The sequence below is a fragment of the Phaseolus vulgaris genome, chromosome 7 (assembly GCF_000499845.2).
Source record: "Phaseolus vulgaris cultivar G19833 chromosome 7, P. vulgaris v2.0, whole genome shotgun sequence".
NCBI lineage: Eukaryota > Viridiplantae > Streptophyta > Magnoliopsida > Fabales > Fabaceae > Phaseolus > Phaseolus vulgaris.
Genome location: NC_023753.2, coordinates 22,202,887 through 22,224,514, shown reverse-complemented (window position 1 = coordinate 22,224,514; position 21,628 = coordinate 22,202,887). Strand labels below are relative to the sequence as shown.

The window sequence follows — 21,628 nt, the reverse complement described above, 5'->3', positions numbered from 1 at the left end:
CAGAAAGACATGGAGGAGGACATGTTTTATTGTGGACGAAACAATGAAACTTAAGCAAAGACTTTTTGGACAGTACCAACACCCTCTCTGCAGTCATAACACATCACATTCTCTGCCACGGAAAAAGAGCCTAACACCAATGAAAAAGAAGTGAAAAAAAAGATACCCACATGCGCTATCCATGAGTTGGAGAGGTCTTTTCAGAGAACAAATTAAACTTTCTCCAATAAACAACTCATCTCACCCATAATCACCATGCTTCCATCAAGTCCACAAAGAATCAAAAGAATCATGTAATGTAATTTTTGATAAATGTATGGATCAAAAAATTAAACCAAAAGAAAAATCAGATCATAGACAACAAGTGTATCGCGAAAATTGCACATAGCCCCAGTTTCATTTTGCGACCATCTTCTGAAATGTCAATCTAAACCTTGTCAGTAATGACAATCCACCAAAGCTGGGGCAGTTAAGACAAGACTTGTTTGTGGTGGTTGCTGTTGCTGCTGTTGCTGTTGTTTCTGTCCATGTTGTTGTTGTTGCTTGGATTGGAAGGAAAACTTGGATTCTCTTTGATCATCTTCGGGGGCAGGAAGATTGAGATCCAATTCCAAGTTCAACATATTCCTTTTCTTTCTGGGGTGATCTTCTTCTGGTTCCAAAGCCAATGGGGTGAAGGAGAGTGTGGTGGGGATCCCAACCGGTGCACGGTGGCGTCTCATGTGGCCTCCCAGTGCCTGCCCCGATGTGAATTCAGCACCACAGATGGAACACTCATGCACCTTGGACTTGTTGTACAAATTGCCCTTTGTATTGAGTTGAAGGGAAAATGGTGATTTATTATTGGTCTTCAATTGAAACTCTTCCTCATCTGATGACAAAAGGTGTTGCTGCTTCTTCTCTTGGCCAATGGCCATCATTGCCTTAGGCTTCTTGTGACTGGCCCTGTGGCCTCCAAGTGCTTGAAAAGAAGGGAAAGTTCTGTTACATGTCTTGCATTCATAAACATAGTACCCTGCCCTGCTAGACCCCAAGGTAGCCGCTTCCAAGAATTTCCTACTGCTGTACTTGGCGTAGTTCATGCCCACATCTTCCTCGGCATGTTTATGAGATTCCCGGGATTGTCCTTGTGCTAGGAGGATGAGGCAATTGGCCATGTCCTCCTCTTCATCAGTGCTGTCTTGTAATCCTGCAGAAGAAGTGGTGGGAGAGCTGTTGTTGTTGTTGTTATTAATATCATAATTTTTGTTGGTGGTGGTGTTGGTGTTGTCATCAACATTGCAGCAATCTTGTCCTTCTCCTTCTCCTTCTCCGGTGGAGGAATTGGCAGTGACGAAGGGGATAGGGGATTGTGGCCTCACCCTTTTGGTTCTTTTCCCCTTGACAATGTTGGTGTGATCTTTGGACCCCCCCACAGAGAGTTCCTCTGGTGCTTCCATGTTTCTTCTTGACAAAACCAAAGAGAGGCCTTAAGCCTAACCTTAAAAAACAAATAGAGAGAGAGGGGCTAGGAGGGTTGTAAGGAAGCAGAGAAAGGAGAGTGGAGGTTGGTTATTAAATATAGATTGGGAGTGAAGGGTATAATAAGTTGGGGGAGTCAAAAGCCACCCAATACAACAGTAACTGTGAATCAGCCCTGCAATCCAAGTTTTGGAACTGTTTATTTATAGCCTACTAAATATTGGAAAATTTAGAAAACAAAAGAGAGAATATAGCACTCAAGAAAAAGATAGACCAAAAATAATGCAATTCAACAGAAAGTGCCCAAATTTGGAGAGTGTGGTGAAGGGTGAACAGATTGGAAGAGAGGGAGAAAGAGTGGTTTGTTAAAAACAAGTCCGTCTCACACTCTCTTTCTCACACTTTGCCAACGCACAACCTCTTTATTACCTCTCTTTATTCATTGACTCCCTAGTCTCTCACTTTTACTATTTACCATTCTTATCACACTGCTTTCACATTTTCAAATTATTTATACCTATTTCTAATTCCTATTAAACATCCCCTTTTTTACTTTTACTTTTAAATATTTTACAATCAACTCAAAATTTCAAAATACTAATTTTTACCCATTTTTATTTTTTTTTAATTAACACAATCCAATCTCTCCTTCTTATCCATGGGTGGATTCCCTGTTTCTCGTTCTATATATACTTTCCATGTGACTCCAGCCTCTCAATCTTTTTCCCTACCTTTCAAGATCTAAACCACACAAAAAAGCTTTCCTATGTTGTAACTTGCACCAACTTCCCTCAATCCTCAATTCCGAACAAACAAACAAACAAAACATGACAACATGAAATGAAGTTCTCATCAAACAAACTAATGATTGCTTTACTTTTGTTGGATATTTTAACGAATGTGAGTGACGAGAAGAAGGTGTTTAGAGAGAGAGAGAGTGAAAAAGTGAAAGAAAAAATAAGGCATTAGTTTGGATGAAGGATTTGTGCACGAGATGATTGGAGTGCAAGGCTGGAACCACGGAATCTGCGGTGCTCCCTTCACTCAACTTTTTATTTATATCAGTCTTTGCATTCTGTCATGTCTGCATCACCACACATTCATCCACTTCTTCTTTCTTCTGCTTCCCACTCTCTCTTCTCTTTTCTTTTTTCCCCCACTTCAACTATAAAACGACATCATCAAAAAAACACCAACTGTAACTGTAACTAGCAAATCTCAACCCTCCTTTTCCCCTTACTTTCCAAAATTCTGTTGCTCAAACTTTTACTAAATAGGCCAAAACATGTGTACTACTATGTCTCCTCAGATATTTTTTGTCAAATCTTTTTCTCCCATCCTATCATCAATTTTACTATATTAAGACCCACACAATTTATTTTAATGCATATCTTTCACCATTGTAATTTTTTTCCTACTTTCAACTAATCATTTTCAATTAATTATTCTCAAACTTTAACAAATTTGTTATATGTGATTTATTTTCCAAATAAAATAGTCTTCAAGTGTAAAATATTCTTGTTGAAAAAAAAAATAGGGGATAGAAAAAAGCATCTTCCTAGACATGTTCAACACAACTTCCTCCCATTTGAGCAGATAGATTGATGCAAATCTTACCACCGATCATAAGGATTTCTATGATACGGAACAAGAAAAATAAAGAAGAAAATAATTTTAAATTGAAAAAACAATTGACTTAAAAGCTAACTCTCTTTTTTCTTCAATCAAACAGAATAAAACATATACCTTTTATGTTTTTTCTTTTTTATTTTCTTTTTACTCGACCAAACATTTTGTAAAAAAAAGCTAAAAGTTGTTTTTTTGTAATAGACTAAACTAAAAAGATATTTAATCATTTAATATGTCATTTAACTGTGTAGTAACTATACCTAGTCGACATTTCACATATGTCAATACTTGTTTACAGAACTTTCCAAACATTGTGTTAATTAAGTAAAAAAAATGAAATTTTCATATATATATGTATGTATGTATGCATTGTTTATCAGTGTAATTAATAACTAAATGAATAAGGTTATCACTCTACCAATTGGTAAGGATAGGATTTTTTAAAATTTCTTCCTGTAGAGAAATTATTAGATATAATTCTTAATAATTTTTACATGACACATAATTAAATATATACATAATTAAGATGCATATCACGTTGAAATTAGAATTATAAACACATGATAGTTTTGAACTATCAAATAATTTCTTTTAGCATGAAAAACATTTTAACATTTAAGCTTGTAATGGGTCACATTTATGAATATCACAGAAGTTATTTTTGAATCAGATTGTGAGCAAATGTAAAAGTTGTAACATGCAGAAAAACTATGAACGATAAAGCTGACTCTATTTTGAGAAAGTATGAAGAATTTTTTTACCATGCATGTTCTTGAGTTTATACCCATTTGTTCTGAATCTATGATTATGAATGAAAGCATATAATTTTTTTTATATTTGAAAAAACATTTAAACTCATCATGATTGAGTCATTATTACTAAAATACGATACAATTATTCACTCAAGTAACCTTGACATGACTTGAATAAAAAAATGAATTAATCAACAGGGTAGAAAATATGTAATGTTAAGCTTAACTTTATTACCAGTTTAACTTGTTTTTTTAAATTAAATTCAATTGTAATCTAATCTAATTTATTTATCTATTAAACTATTATTATTATTATTATTATAATAATAATAATAATGCTAAAAGAAATAACAATATTAGTAGATAACGAGAATAATTTTTTTTAATAAAATAATAATGTCAATATGTAATTAGAATAATAATAATAATAATAATAACAATAATAATAATAATATATTAAATTAGTTCTATTTATGATAATATTAATTATATTCACAATAACTTTTTAAAAAATAATAAAACTAATAGCGAACAATGATTATTTTAGAATTGGTAAGAAACATAGATAAATAAATAAATTAAAAAATATATATTACACTAAAAAAAAATCATTAAATAAAAACCAATTTTATAGACAAAAAATAATTAGTTGCTATAGTGACTAAATTAGAAACTATTTTAGAGACTAAAAAAGTTTTTGGTTTCTAAATTAGTTTATATTATTATTAAATGGTTTCAAAATTGGTATCTAATTAGCTATCAATGTTTTTGCTACCAAATTTAGAATCTAAATAATTGGTAGTTAAAACCTTGGTAGCTAATTAGATACCAATTTAGAAACTATTTAACCATAATAGAAACTAATTTAGAAACCAAAAAAAAATTTAGACTCTAAAATGGTATCTAATTTAGTCACTGATCCGGTCGGTGGTCGGTTGTCGGTGACATCAGCAGTAGATAGCCACGTGGACCGCTCTTAGTGGCACACGTGGGCCAGGGAAGTTGATGTGTGGTGTGTCGTTCATAGGGTTACCCGGGGGTGATTGATGTTCAGGTGGTGGTCGGTGGTCAGAAGGGATGCGCGATCATCGTTTAGATAAGACGATCGGTCGTCGCGCCACGCACAGGCAAGCTAGGAGCGAGAGGCAATTCCCAGCGAGAGTGTTGCGTATGAGTCTCGTGCGGCAGAGTAGTGGAAGAAGGAGAAGAACAGGTGCTTCATAGTACTGCGCACGAGAGCGGCATAAGGGAGCTAACAGCCAGTCGGTGGTTGGTGCTCTCTAACCCATAACGTGCATGGAGCAATGCAAGGGTGATCGCGCACACAGCAGGTAACACCTGGTACGTGCGCTAGCCAGGCTACACCTGGTATTCACACTGAGGTTGTACGAGACATCCAGCGAAAGAAACATGCGAAGTTACTTCGTAAGTGAATAACTTAGGTGCGCCGCAGGGTATATAAAGACATTCCACGCTCATGCAGAGGTAAGATTTCATTCGTGCAAGTTACCCGTTAACACACAGAGAGAGAGTGAGAATCACAGAGTGCACACGAGTCTCCCAGAGATTCATCGTACTTAGTTCTTTGGTGGTTTTGTGTGGCTGACTTGAGCGTCAGAGTGCAATCGGCCGCTAGAGGTGCCGTTTGTTGTGTTTCACAGGTACGATTGGGGTTCTTTGAGGAAGCGCTTGGAACGTGTTTATGGAAGGCATAAGTTTGACGTGGCGAGTCCTTTGACAATCAAGTCACCGGCAAGATCAGTCACTATAACAATTAATTATTTTTTGTTTTTAAAATTAGTTTTTATTTCATCATTTTCTTGTAGTGTTAAAACGTGATTAACGTTGATTTTTCGTTGGATAAAATGTCCACGCTCCATACTTGGAAGTTGTTGAATCTTGCATTGACATGTGGAAAGGATGTTAGTACTCTCAGTCCACCATATGCAAATTGGACAACCAATATTCAATAATATAATTATAGGGTAGACCAAACTAATATTACTTAAATTAAATATACAAAAAATTAAAAACAATTCGTTAGTCTAGCCGACACTATAAACAAATTGGAATTTAGAGTGAGGAAGCTTATACCTTATACCTAAGCAAAATATAAAAATTTAAAAAAAACAAAAAAAAAAACTAAAAGATTTATGCCAGAAGTCGATACTATAAAAAAAATTGGGATTTAGAGTAGGCCAAGCCGATGCTATCCAAGCAAAGATATAAAGAAATTAAAAGATTTGTGTTAATATAGTCGATGCTATAAAAAATTAAAAAAAATTAAGACTTAAAAGTGGGTCAAGTCAACGCTAACTAGTGGAAAAAGATAGTAGCGTCAAGTGATGAAAAAAATTAAGTTTAAAAGTATTTTCAATTTTTTTTTAAATTTAAAACTTGCTTATACAGTATCTTTCCACACCCAATATCAGCTGGAATTACAAATTGAAATTCAATATCAATTTCAATTGTAATTCCATATTCAAACTCAATATAAATTTAATTCCAAATTCAATTATAACACCAACCAATCAATTTTAGTTCTAAAGAAACATATTAAAGAGGTAGTAATCAAGCAATAGTTAAATAAAATGTATCATACACATCCTATGAACAATTCAGAAAGTAAGATTGTTTAAGAAAAATAAGTCAAAAATATATATAAAAAATGTATCAACTTTTTCATTTGCTTTTCAGACTTGCTGACAAAGTCATTCATTCTCAACCAACTGGTCACTGTAATCAATGGTACAAGCTAATAAAGAGGGCTCAGTGAGGGATGACACCCCATGGCGAAAATTAGCAGTCAAGTCAATAGTGTCATAAACTCTACCTCTGCTCTTTCCTCCAGCGACATCTTACCAACATTGAAACTTTGTTGTTGCAATTATTTGGTGCACATGAGAAGTCGATCCTTCAGAACTATAGATTATACAACCCTCAACTACTAATGGCAGGTTTCCTAGACTATTATTGGGAGTTGCAAATGTTAGAAAATTATGTTAAAAATATAAATAAAGTAAGAAAAATTAGAAATAACTTACATAAGTCTCACGGGAATGAGTATCTACCCAACCACCTCGTTGGTGTGAATGGCCAAAAATAATTCATCAAGTTCAATAGGATAACCATATTTATGTTCTTAACAAAGGTTATACAATTACAAAACAATATATGTTACACAATTGAATTGAATCACATGTAACAAACTGTACATAAATCATCAGTAATACTTAACAGGTCCAATGTAATGTCCAAGTGTGATTTGTGGCCTGTTGAGTGTGGTGCTCCACCTTGAGTTGAAGACCAATTCATTTTGTTTTGGGATTATTTTTCTTTGAACTTTTAGGTACCCAATAGTTCAAAAGTTTACCCCATGGTTCTTATCCTATCCAACTAGGTTTGAAGCCCTTTGTCCTAGCTTTACTAGACATGTTACAAAGTCACTTTATATTTGACTCGTAGACATTTCTTATATGGCACTCATCCTGAGGGGTTTAAGTAACCCTCATGTGTAAAAATGAAAAACATATAAGTTAATTTGGTGATATTAAAAATTGGTTCATTTTTAATTCATTCTAATTAATAATTAAAGTGACTTTAATTTCAATCCACCATTTAAGTTGGGCCTCCTCAATCATACAATCATAATGATGGTATGAATCCCTAAATTGAGACCAAATTAAGTGCCCAATAACCTCAATAGCGTGATTGTTGGGTGTCTAACTACAAAATATACTAACCAAATTGTTAAGCTTTAAGTGTGGACAATGAAATAAAATATGAATAACATAGTGAGCTTACCATTTATCGAGAGATCGGATGATGACCCTCCCAGTAGTATCACATTGCACCTCCTCAGTAGGGAGATTGTGGTCAAAAGTAGCAAGAGGGATGGGTTGTAATATCATGGATGAGCTCAACTATAGGAGCAGGGGTGGGCTAGACTGAAGGAGTGGGGGTGGTTGGATTGAGGGAGTCTATGTCTAGTGGACTATCAGAGCAAAGGTTAGATAGACATAACCAACAAAGAGACGATGATTGTTGAAGTCCCTTTTATTCTTCCTCTTACTGAAAAACATAACATAAAAACTCTTCCAACTGATTCAGAATATTATGCAATATTTCGAGTACTTAAGCCCATGAACATTTTTTATTTGGTAACAACTACTCCACACCAATAGTCTTGAACACACTATTAACATTTCCCTTTTGTATGATAAGTTAATGATGAAGTCAATTGGAATGACTAGATTTAGTTTCAATTCACAATCCAACACAATAGATAGAATAACAAAATTTAGTTTGAATTTACAGTTCAACAGTAGACTTCCTCAATGTTCTAAAGTAATAAAAAAGAGAGAAATGGACTAACTATTTTTATTTTTTCCAAGGAAATTTCTCCTATCCAGTTAACCTATATCTTACCTAATTTAAACTTGTAACAAACTACAAGAAATAATTATTTCAAAGACAACAACTCACCTTTAGAGCAATCCCAACCAACTTTAACATCCATGTCAATCACCTTTGTTCAACTATAAGACCACTTGATAAAAATAACCAAACCACAACAAAACCAGATGTGCAAACCAAACTTTCAAATGTACTTAATAATAACATTCACCTTTTAGGATGCATATTTCAACTCCAACCAAGAACATTTACCTTAATCAAGACAATCCCTTGTATGACTCCTCACGAATATCTTCTTAATAACCTACCACTTCAGCATTGGGACCCCATTTGGAAACAAGAGTTCTGGTATTAGTTTCTTAATGGATAATAATCACAAAATCAAACACAAACATGAGGGATTTCAATTCTTTACCAAGTTTATGCAGTTGTACCTTTAAAGACAACAAATCGTGTTAGAACAAAGGCGCTTGGACTCACAATGTCATGCAAAGACGAACTCTAACACCAAATAAGCTAAACCTAGACACAAAACACATAAGTGGAGATAGGAATGAGCTTCAAAGATAATGAATGACAGAAATGTGTGGAACGCTTGCATTAGGACTTGAACTCGAAAAAATATAAGAGAAATGGAAAAAACTCTCGAATGAAAAGTGTTAACATTTAACACACATAATTCATTCTTATTTTCTTTTGTCTTACATCAGTAAGTATCAATTAAACTGACACTAACATATAATTATTTAATTGACTACCATGTTAATTAAACCAACACTAACCTAATAAAATATTATTTTTTTTATCATTGACTAAACTCATAAATATTAATCTTATTTTTTTCTTCTCATAGACCAAACTAAAATATAATAATTTAAAATAAAATGTAATACTAATGTTTGCTTTACTGTCTTAAAAGTGAACCTTAATAAATTTTATTATTTTTATTTTTACCACTAGCGTGGGTTTAACAATATTTTAAAGGAGTGTAAGGGTTCAACCGATAAATCTATTTAGAAAGAGTTTAAATATTTTTCTTTCTTTAACTTAAAAAATATATATATATATATAATATTTAAAATTATTTCAAAAATAAATTATAAAACACTTAACTTAATTTTAATAATAAATTAAAACTCGCATCCACTTAATAATTTTTTAAAAAGTGTAAAGTCGTGTCGAACCTAATACAAGCCAAATCATATATAAAAATTGATGTTGGTTCCTGTTAATCACATTCGCTCATTTTAAACATATATTAAAAAACGACTAGTTTAGTCCACCTATTCCATGTGCATTGATTAGTAAATTTCTTTTTTCACACAAAATTTAGATGAAAAAAATATCATGCACTTTAATTTAATAATCATCAAATTTGATTGCCAAATTTCATAAATACAATCGAAATGTGATTAAAGTATATTTGCAAACTGGCATTTAAGTGGTCAAATCAGCATGTTGGTGCAATTTAAATAAATAAAAAAATATTTATTGAAGGATACTTCAAAAAAGAATTTATGTTAAATATGATTTTTTTACGATGAAGTCATATTTTATACACTTTCATAAATTCATTTAGAAACTCTCCTCAGAAACAAACTTTTATTTATTTTAAGGATGAATTTATGTTTAAAAACATGATTTTACTTTATTCTTAGATGAGAAGTTTTTAAAGAATAATTAAAATTTAAAAAATATGTTATTTATAAGATAATTTTTGTAATTTAGGTTGAGCATTAGAAGAAAATTTTCTATGTAAAATAAAAATGCGATATGAATTTGAAATAAACTTTAGTAAACTTAAAATAGAAAATATTAAAAAAATAATTATTATTTTTATAAAATAAAAAATAAAAACATAAAGAAATTATAAGTAAAAAAATTCTACAAATTAGTTTATGCAACTTAATTTTAATTTTTGGATAACTCTATTTATTTATTTTCTTATTTTTCTCTCCTAAAAGTTTGCTCGGAGAATTTTTTCCAAATATGTCCAGTATTATAATTCTAAATAATTTGATTCTGTTATAGAACTATTTTTCACTCGTTTTAAAAAGTTATAGAGATTCCACCTAAGCTAACTACTTAAATAGGGAACAAAAAAAGTGTTTTTCCTTCAAAAGATTTAACTGAAATGTGTTGATCACTAGTTTAAAAAAAAGTAGAATAAGGTAGACAACACTTTGTAATTGTCCTTTCATCTTCAAGTTATTTTCTGAAAGTGAGATTAGAGCATGATTTTGTTCATCTTTTTTTCCATATTATATCACAGAACTTTCCAATAATGTATACTCGATACAAACATGATTTATGAGAACACAATAGTCTTTTAGGAATTAAGAACATATATATTCTTTTTTTAATTTAATAAATATTTTTTAATTAAACTACGCTTAGTCTAAGTAAATTATTTTAGACCACCAAAATATTTAAATTGCTCATCCTATTTTTGCACAGCTAAATATTTTCAGAGTAACATTTTGCTCTCATGAATTTTATAAACTACAACCTCACATGGCACTATACGAATAATCACCAAAACCCACTCAAATTCATATGATATAAAAAAAAAAATGCATGTACAGATTATCTATAGAGATCAATTTATTGTTGGATGAAAAGTATGTGACTAAAAGCTGTTCTAGCGTTTTCATATGAGTGAAGTACCCAAATAACTGTAGTGAGTGAATCCAATCATGCAACTTCTACTCAACTAAACCTAATTTGCTTTTCAGTTTTAACTAACATGCAACACTTTTCTGTGATGTTTCTAGCACGAGCCTTGTATTGTTGCCATTTTTATTTTGTCAAAAACTATGATGATGTTGACATCTTGCACAAACATGAAGTGAAGTGAGAAATAGCACCTATGGATTTGAAAGAAAGTGGCTAGTGCTTTAATAGTCTAAAATCATTGTAACTAAGAAATACCACAATCTATTCTATGTAATTTTCTCAAAACGTCTATTCTATAATTAGAATTTTTTTCTTCTTCTGTTTTTTGGAAAATTAATTTAGGCGATTTTTCAATGATATATATAAAACAAAGAAACTATTAAGAAAAAAAATGTTTAAATATTATTCCCCTTCATTCCAAATAAATTTGATCACTACATTTTTTTCTAGTTATAAATTTTATGTAACTTATTAGATTAGATACTACGTTATGGTTTGCAATATCGTAATTAAGAATCAAAGTTTTCATTAATAGGAATAATTTTTTAAGTATAACAAAATCATAAAATAGAAACTAATTTTGAAAATAAAAAATAATTAGTTGTTATAGTGATTAAATTAGAGACTATTTTATGGAGTAAATAAATTTTTAGTTTCTAAATTTTAGTTTCTATTATTGCTAAATGATTTTTAAATTGGTATCTAATTAACAACCAATATTTTTGCTACCAAATTTAGAATCTAAATTATTGGTAATTAAAAACTTTAGTAACTAATTAGATACCAATTTAGAAACTATTTAACAATAATATAAACTAATTTAGAAACCAATTTTTGTTAGTTTCTAGAATGGTATCTAATTTAGTTACTATTGCAACTAATTATTTTGATATCTAAATATTGGTTTCTATTTGATGATTTTAATACTCTAATACCATAAGTGAAAATAAAAGAAATGTTACTTTAACAACTACTTCACATTGAAAAACACTAATTTATAATTACAATTTAGTTAATACAATTTTAAAATTACTCAATTTTAATAAAAAAAATATTCTTTTAATTATAATATGATGTAGGAGGGTTAACGTTATCACTACAAGAATATATAGCTGGGCAGCCAAACAACTTAATTGGACTAATTTTTTTTTTGTTGCAAATTAAAACTCAGATAGTTGATAGTTTACTTATAAACAAGGGAAAAAAAAAGGCAGATAGAAAAGACAAGTATTGTAGTGTTATTTTATTCAGAGTGGGGTAATATTTTTTCTTTATTTTAAAATATGATTTTGTTAGTTATATTACTATACGTAATACAAATAAAATTAAGAAGATAATAAACCAAATTATCATCACTATTTTTCTTAGTACTTTCTTCTTTTGCATAATTTTCCCCCCTTCCTATTCCATACTTATTTTTGAAACACAAATTTTCTCCTTGTTATTAGTCTTAACATCATTCTTCAAATGGATAACTCATTAAATTCCATCATGCATCCCAATCTAGCTCATCCTAATCCACTTGAAAATTTTAACAACTTGGAATTTTTTAGATCAAGTTGGAGGAGTTCTTAATATATTTTTATAAAAAGTACTTTAAAAAGGAAAATACGTCATTTTATATAGTTGAAGATGATAGGAAGATGGTGCAGCGGGTTATGACATCAACATAATGGCAAAACATTACCCTCATATCTTCACGCAACTGCTTTCACTCTTTAGTCTAATATTAAATTACACTATTTCAACACCAATTTAATACTTTTAATCTATTATCTTCTAAATAATTACATATACTATTTTTATGTCTTTTATTTCAAATTATGCATATCTATTTTATGACTTTATAGATATATTATTTATTTATTTCTATTTTAATATACATTTTTTTTGTTTTACATGCGTTAATTTATAGGTATTTTCCCGTAACTTGAGTTTTTTTTTTTTATTTATTTATTGTATTTAGATAAATTTAAAATACTCTGGTAAATGTACTGGTAACTTGTTATTTTAGATATAATAAGAAAATGCTACATTTTCCCTCGTATTATCTACATTATTAGATGAAGTTTTAAAAAAAAAAAATATATATATATATATATAATAATAATAATAATATGAAATCCAACCTTGTTTATCCATGATAGAAGAAAAAATCGTACCATTCTTTTTATTAAGGATGATAGAATTGTCCATAAGATAAATGCATTCAGAAGACCGAGAAAAATACCATATTAATAGGAAACTAAAGACAATACCAGCCAAAATATAAGAAAAAAAAAAGATGATAACATTTTATTTATCTATGGTAATAATGAATTAAAAACCATAGTTAAAAGTTGCTAAGAGTATCAGCAGTGATTTTCAATTTACATATATTTTTAGGAAAAAAAAATAAATTTACTAGTTTGAATGGTTGAATGTGAAATTAGTTAGGCGAACAATTTAAATGACTAAAAAAATATAACATTAAATTAGGGATATATTGAAATTTGTTGTATTTTGAGTTTAGTTAAATTTTTCATTCAAATCAATTAATTTGTTTTAGTTCAATTTGGATAGGTTCATAACTTCTTTTTATTAAATCTCATCAGATTAATGATTCTAATGCTTAAATTTAACAAAAAGAATTGTCCTTTTAGAAACTTAAATACTGAAATAAACTAAAATACCCCTACAAGAAAATCATGAAATAGAAACCAATTTTTAGAGACCAAAATAATTAGTTTCTATTATTTTTTATTATTGTTAAATAGTTTCTAAATTGGTATCTAATTAACCACTAAGGTTTTAACTACCAATTATTTAGTCTCTAATTTAGTTACTATTGCAACTAATTATTTTGATTTTTACAAATTGGTTTCTATTTCATGATTTTCTGGTAGTGTACTACCAATATCTTTAATATCTTTAATGAAAATTTATCATTAACAAATCAAAGAACAAAACAAAATTGTGGTTGGACGTGTTATTGCCCAATTATTGACATGGAGAATTGTTTTTGGCTGTTAGTTGTGTGTAGCACGCAAAAGAAAACCAAAAACCAAGAAATTGTTCTTCTAAGGAAGAAATTATTCCCTTTTGATTATGGATTACTCTACTACGTTTGGTTTAGATCTTCTTCCACTTCTATATTCCCACCACTACTTAGTACTTATACACAATCTTCAACGCTGAGGCTAATCATTGAGATGAGGAATCTTAATAAAAAAAAACAGAACCATATCAGATGATAGATAAATAACCAAGAGGAAACTAAGAACCACCTTCAAAGCTCTTGCTTCCGAAGCATTGAGAAGTATTCTACGCCAGTTAATGTAGCTGACTTTCAAATATTTTATGGCAGTATTATTATCTTGTTTGTGCCTCAGGAACTCACATCCACCAGAGAGATTCTTTAGTAACTTCTGGATCACTCAAAAAGACACCATCTAAACTAAGAAAACCAAACACATTACTAAATAAGTAAATTCCCAACTCTAGTACTACAATAATTTCATGTTAGGTATAAAACACTTGTTCATTTTTTGGATAATTGGATGTAGTACATTTCGGCGAAAATAATGCAGCCAAGTTTGTTTTACTTCTAAGGGATAAAAACATCTAAATAAATTAGTACATGAAAATCAACCACGACAAATAAAAAAAAAAGATCATTCAGATTCCTTACTTACAGATTATTTCTATGGCGGATTCGTCCAGCGCAACAAGCTTCTTTACATTAAAAGCCTGAAGCATAATGCAGGCATGTAACCAGGTAGTTAACATCAAAATAAGCAGTTACAATCCTTACAGAGCTTAAGTAAAATTGAAGCTAGTTAGTTATAAATCATGGGTAAAAATGTGGACAAAAGAACTTTAACGATCTTAGATAAAGTAAAGTAAAACTTCGCGGAGAGGACAATGGGAAAGAGGTAATTTTTTCAACCTTCAGAAAGGAATGAAAAGAAAACGAGCGTTTCAAAATAATATTATGTTCTTGAGCAAAAAGTCTCAGCAAAGCAAGATAAATTCTAAAGGTACATATCAATCATATGAAGCAAGGAATTATTGTTATTTCAAAGCAAATACATGAATACCATAATGCTATGTTCAAGGATTCCAACACTAAAATTGTTTGAAGGCTAGAGATAATCATTGTGATTTGTGCAGACAAAGTGTAGCCAATGTACATCTCAGTCTAGACTTCGTGAAATCAACTAAGATTATATGACTATTTAGACTTCTTTCCTTGTTTTTTCTTGACAACTTCATCAACATACATTATGCCCTTGCCTTTGTAAACTTCAGGTGGCTTACAGGTCCGAACAGTAGATGCAAACTGGTGCACCCTTTGTTTGTCAATTCCAGTACAGCAAATTACATTGTTTTTGAAGCAGAAAACACGGACAGCAGGAGGGACAGCTAGTTCCACCTCATGACTGTACCCAAGTTTGAGATACAATAGACGCCCTGCAGCTTCAGCTCTGGCTTTGTATCCAACACCCACAATCTTGAGAAAGCGAAAAAATTTGGCCTCCATCAATTCCAAAGCAAATAGGTTGCCTAAAATTGTCAGAGAACAAAAATTATGGTTGCATTTGTTTTCTTAGGAACAAGATACTTCAGAATGATGTATCTGGAATGATATTTTTGAAAACATATTCTGTCCATGTTTTGTATTTTGTATAATTTAAAACTTATTTCTGGGAATTTGTAATTATAAGACAAAAAACTGTCCCCAGCAAAATGTAAAAGAACTCGTTTCCTCCCACAACTTGATACAATCACCACTAGATATTCTCATAAGACTTCAATCATTACTTGGACATAAATTATACCCAAAATGAATTGGTGGGGGTAATGCTCAAAACATGTCCAGGAATAATTTTTATTTTCATACCCACCCACCTCAACATTCCTGGAATGTAAATCTAAACCCCCAAACAAAAGTCCACTGTAGAAAACTAAAGGTTTTGACAATTGAATAAAACCAGAGGAAAGAAAATACAGAAGTGTATGGGGAAGCATCCTGTCTGATACAGAGAATGTCATATCATACCCATTACAACACAAATATATTGATTTTCATTTACGATTAAGCCATTGCAAACAAAAGATCAAGGACAAGTAACAATTATCGAAATCATAGTATGCATTGCGTAGGAGCGGTGTAAATTACTATACAAAGTGGAGCAGATGTATATTGAAAAAATTGCATAACAAAATACTGCGTTACTTGATGGGAGATCCTTCAAATAACACAGGTGTTGCCAAAGCAAAGGTATCATTTCCACAGAAGCTATGTAATTTGTTTATTCCATAGTTCTTGAAGTGAAATGAATCTACAATTCCTTCAAATATTATTTATATAAATTTGCATATGAACATGCAACTAAACAGCACAATCCTTGATTTTCTAACAGGTAAAAAATATAGAGGAGAAACAAAAATAAATTGAATACAAATGGGAAGAATATTATTTTTATTTTATCAGCTGCAGAGATTCCTAGGGTTTTATAACAGGCATTGGTTCAGTTGAAATTAAACAACGAAAAGGAAAGTTACCTCCGATTACACAGAGAGAGCGAGAGCAAGAGGTGCAGCTCACGAATCCAAACCCACCGGACACTACACCGCGCGCAGGCGGCGCTTCTCTCGAGTGAAACACATAAACTAATTGGGCTGGGCCTTATTCAGCTTGGGCCTATTAAAATGTCCTAGGGAATTTGTTTTACACCCCATCCTTTCCGTATGAACTCCCACGTATATGAAAATACTCACTTTATCCTTGTAGTTTAAAGTTTTTTTTTTGTCCTAATTTTACAATCGAAAAAGGTTTTTTCTCTCCTAATTTTACAATCGGAAAATCTTTGAGATTGTTGAATTTCGAAGTTAAAAGTGTCTTCTATGTTGCCCAATTTAAAATTCTTTTTTCATAAAATAATTTTTTAATATTGTAATGTATAAGATATTTTTTACTTTCAGAATACACAATTCAAAACTCATTTTTATATATAATTCTGATCTAATTATCTTCTATTTAGCATATTTATATATCTAATAAATACACGTATTTTGGTATGCCATTGCTTTTAATTGAATGATGTATACATTACAAAAGAAAATTAAATTTACAAAATTCTCTTTTTTATATAATGTATACAATTTTGTTAATCTATCAAACTAGTCTATTTTGTATCTATTTAAATTAAATTGATTTCAATTATAAATAAATAAAATTGAATTTTAGATTTATATAAAATAAATTCAAAATTAGTGTCATTATAATTACTGATCAATAAACATATCTATAAAAAAAATCGAGGAGAAGGGAAATTTGTTATTTTTTATGGTAAAAAAATCATTTATGCATGTTATTTCACAAGAAAAAATGGGATTGGCTGAATTTCATATATTCCAATTTACTAATAGAATATGAAGTCTTACATTAGATTTCAAAATTAAAATTTACATATTTTATAATTATTATTGAAGACATATAAAAGAAAAAACAAACAAAGATGATTGATTCTCACTATACCAGATCATTTCAAACTTCACCCAAATTATATGAAAAATCTATTTTCTCCTTAATAATCTTAAACCTAGGTTTATTGAGATACACACAACACCGAGTCATTCATTCCATGCACTTGAGCATGACGGCAGAGAGAATGGGCTATCGATGGAGGAGAATAAGTGTGCACCGAAGAAGACAGTGTTGGTGGATTGTGATACACAGAAGAAAGTGAGTTTTCGTGAAAGTTGTGACTTCTGGATTTGTATATCCATAAGTGTTATTTCTATTCTAGATATTCATATCCGTAAATCAAATCATGCAATTTTGGATATGAAAGTCTAAAACTCATATATCACTTTTGGATATGACATCTGGAAACTTAATTGGACAACTTAAATAACCTGATCTCATTTCAGATTTCAAAATCTAGAATAAATACTAACCACTTCCAGATTGTTTTATCCGCAAACAAGACAAGAATAATTTTAAATTTTATATTGAGTGCAAATTTAAAATAATCTGGTGCAAGGAGAAACGACCGAGATATACCAAGCACATCTTTTAAAAAGGAAAAGTAAAGCGAACGCATGATATAGAAAAAGAAATCCACAAAAAGTAAATAGATAATATCATTATTTTACTATTAGCAGTTATTTAAAAAATAATATTAAAGAATCATGTTATTTGAAAATATTCAAATTTAGTTTTCGTGTATTGTCAATATCAATTTTACACAATTAGGTATCAACAAATCCGAAATCATTTCAGTATTCTTTTTGTGATAAAAACATTTTAGTGTGAGTTTTACGATACTTATTATAATTTTTTTACCATACGCGATAATTTGTAATTAGAAGAAAGCATTAAACATTTATATCATTGGGGCATTGTAACTAAATTTTATTCCAAAATATTAAAAATATAATACTTAAATACCATTATAGGAGTTGCTTATCATTTTTAAATTCTTTCCGTTGGAACGAAATAATAGGATAAATGGCAATCATACTCGATACAGGGGAATGGTATAACGGTTTTTAAAGAAAAATTGAAAATGCTCAAAACGGATATGAAATTATGGAACAGAGATGTGTTTGGTAACTTTGATACTACTAAGTGGAGGATCCTTCCGGATCTGGAGGCTTTAGATTGTCAAGACTGCAATGGGGGCTTAGGGGAAGGTGAGGTTGGAAAAAATGGAATTGACAAGCCGTCTGGTTGAGATTGAAAAGAAAATTGAAAACCTTTTTTGTCAAAAGGCTAGAGCAAGCTGGTTTAAAAATGGGGACTCTTGTACTAGGTTCTTTCACTTATCTTTGAGGTGGAGAAGGCTCAGGAATGAAGTGAAGGGTGTCCAGGTTGGGGACCAATGGTGTGAGGAATCAAGTAGCGTCTACATAGAGGCAAAAAAGTTATTTGAAGCTAGATTCAGTGCTACAAAAGATCTTGGTGTAAGGTTGGATGAAGTCAATTTTAAATCTCTTAACCCAACGGATAATGAGAGACTTGTAGCGGTGTTCACGGAGGAAGAGATAAGGGACGCAGTGTGGCAGTGTGAAGGTTCGAAGAGTCCCGGTCCAGATGGCTTTAACTTCAGTTTTATCAGGAAAAGTTGGGAGTTTATAAAAGATGACATATTTGCAGCAATGACTTTGTTTCACAGGACTGGAACCATTCCGAATGGTTGTAACGCTTCGTTCATAGCTCTAATCCCCAAGGTCAGGGACCCATCTAAGCTTGAGAAGTATAGACCCATCTCACTAGTAGGAGCCCTATACAAAATCATATCAAAGGTTTTGGCTGGCAGGTTGAAGAAGGTGTTGCCTGCAATCATAGATGAAAGTCAATCAGCATTCTTAAAGAATAGAAGGATCCTAGACAGCGTGCTTATGGCTAATGAAGTGGTGGAGGATCTAAGAAAAAAAGGGGAGAAATGGGTTTTGCTTAAAGGTGGACTTTGAGAAGGCATATGACTCGGTTAGATGGGAATTTTTATATGATAAGCTGCACAGGATGGGGTTTCATAACTTATGGATCACCTGGATTCGAGGTTGTATGGAGTCCGCTTCAATATCTGTGCTGGTCAATGGGAGCCCTACGGAGGAGTTCAAGCCATCAAGAGGGTTGAGACAGGGTGATCCTTTAGCCCCCTTCCTTTTCTTGGTGGCAGCAGAAGGTCTTGTTGGAATTGTCAGACAAGCTTTGAAGGTCAATCTGCTATCGGGTCTCAAGATTGGAAGCAAGGAGTTAGAGATATGTATTCTCCAATTTGCGAAATAGGATGTGGACATAAAATTAAATTCTGGGAGGAGGTGTGGGTTGGAAGTGCCGATCTGAAATCCATGTTCCCACGACTTTATTCCCTGTCCTTAAATCAGGGTCAAGCAGTGGGTGAGGTTGGTGAATGGATAAACTCGGAGTGGCGGTGGAGTTTGAAGTGGAGGCGTGCTAGATTTGAGTGGGAGACTCCAATGGAATCAGACCTTAGCATGATCTTATCCAGGGTCATTTTGAAGAAGAATGTCAAGAACAGTCACACGTGGGGGAAGGAGAAATCACGGTTGTTCTTTGTGAAATCCGCATATGAATGCCTAGCTAAGCAAGTTAGAGATCCTCAATCCAAAGTGTTTAAACTCTTGTGGAAGGCAAAGGCATTCCCAAGCGTAGTCACGACAGCTTGGAGGGTACTTGTGGGTAGAATGCCTACAAGAGTGGGCTTGAGTAGGAAAGGGGTGTTGATGACCTCTACGTCTTGTCCTTTATGCCAGCTGGAGGAGGAGTCATGTCAACACCTCTTCTTGGAATGCAAACACGCTCAACGGGTATGGTCTTTGTGCTTTAATTGGATAGGTATTTTATCTGTCCAGCATAATGATTTAAAGGCGCATTTTCAAAGCTTTTTCTTATTCCAAGTTAGTAGCAAACAAAATGTGCTATGGAAAGGTGTTTGGGCAAATGTTATTAAGAGCATATGGGATCAAAGAAACATGATTGTTTTCCAGCACGGGGTAGTAGACGTGGAGGAAGTCTTCCAAAAGGCTCAACTCAAGTCTTGACTATGGTTGAAGCATAAAACACCTTCCTTTAACTATTCCTTCGTTGATTGGGTCCTTAATCCATTTATATGCATTAGGAGCTTCAAGTAGTTTCTCCAGGCAAGTCTTTGATGAAGATACATGGGAATGGATTAGCCTATATCGATTGCTGGAGAAGAAGGTTTTGAGTGGAATGTTGTTCATGGTTTCTGATGGGAGCAGAGGATGGGTCGGGGTGCCAATGATGATCCAAGGACAAATCAAGCAAGCTGAAATGCTTGGAAAGGGATGCTTTGGTGTTGGAGGTCTGAAAGTCATAGGGATCTTGGGAGAAGTTGAGATAGCTCTGGTGCTTCAATAGGTTTCGAGAGTATGCACTGCTTTGAGAAGTGCACTATCCTTCACTCAATTCATTCTCACCCACATGTGAGCTGGCGTAAACATCACCAGTACAGTTGTGAGAATGCTGGAACTGGTTTAGTGGTGCAGGACAGGCTTGCTGGAGCTTGGAGGCTGCTCATCTTGTACATACAACTACAGTTTTTTTGGTTTTGGCATGGGTAAGTTGGGAGCAAGGCTACAACAGATGAAGATATGGAAGGGTGGTGTTACGGAAGGACAACAGTAGGTGTATGTTAGGTGCTGGCTTTGGATGATGGTATTTGGTTATTTTAGCTGGAAGGGGAGCTGGTGGTCTTGGAAGAATATGCTGGGGTAGAAACGTGTGAGGTTGGTTTGAGTGCAAGAGAAATCATCACTTTTTGGAGCCTGCTGCAGTTGAGAATATATATCAAGCACTTTGGTGTTTAGTGTTTGATTTCCTCATGGTTCTGTTGATGGGCTAAGCGACTTGCGTAGGTGAAAAATAGGATGGTATTTTGTAAGGCAAGTTACTCCGGGGTACTTGTTGCCTTTTCCACTGCTAAGGAGGCATCCTTAGGATTTCGTTTTAAGGGATAGATCACAAGCTAAGAGCACCCTCCTCACGATTGCATGGAGGATGGGTTTAGTGGGTTTGTAAGCTCAATCCTGCTGCTATGATTCTGTTTTTGCAGGGTTTAGCTTTGTATCTATAGCTGCAGGTATAGCCTCTTTATGGTTGTTCAGTGGTATAACCAGTTTGTGGTTTGTAAACGGGTTGGGATACCCCTAAAGTA

General features: G+C 32.3%; 2 protein-coding genes across 2 annotated transcripts; both read right to left on the bottom strand.

Annotated features, from left to right (window-relative positions):
- Positions 1-289: 289 nt before the first annotated feature.
- Positions 290-2,058, bottom strand: LOC137829733 (zinc finger protein ZAT5). The gene has a single exon (XM_068636620.1). The coding sequence runs from the start codon at positions 1,437-1,439 to the stop codon at positions 438-440; it is 1,002 nt and encodes a 333-aa protein (XP_068492721.1). The 5' UTR covers positions 1,440-2,058; the 3' UTR covers positions 290-437.
- A 12,911-nt stretch (positions 2,059-14,969) lies between these two features.
- LOC137828558 (large ribosomal subunit protein uL6m) lies at positions 14,970-16,614 on the bottom strand. Its single transcript, XM_068635178.1, has 2 exons — positions 16,482-16,614; positions 14,970-15,479 (listed from the first exon to the last, which is right to left on the bottom strand). The coding sequence occupies exon 2, from the start codon at positions 15,454-15,456 to the stop codon at positions 15,148-15,150; it is 309 nt and encodes a 102-aa protein (XP_068491279.1). The 5' UTR covers positions 15,457-15,479; positions 16,482-16,614; the 3' UTR covers positions 14,970-15,147.
- Positions 16,615-21,628: the final 5,014 nt, after the last annotated feature.

Bases quoted from the DNA above. Each gene is read 5' to 3' on its own strand.
- LOC137829733 (XM_068636620.1), bottom strand. From the start codon at position 1,439: ATGGAAGCACCAGAGGAACTCTCTGTGGGGGGGTCCAAAGATCACACC.
- LOC137828558 (XM_068635178.1), bottom strand. From the start codon at position 15,456: ATGGAGGCCAAATTTTTTCGCTTTCTCAAGATTGTGGGTGTTGGATAC.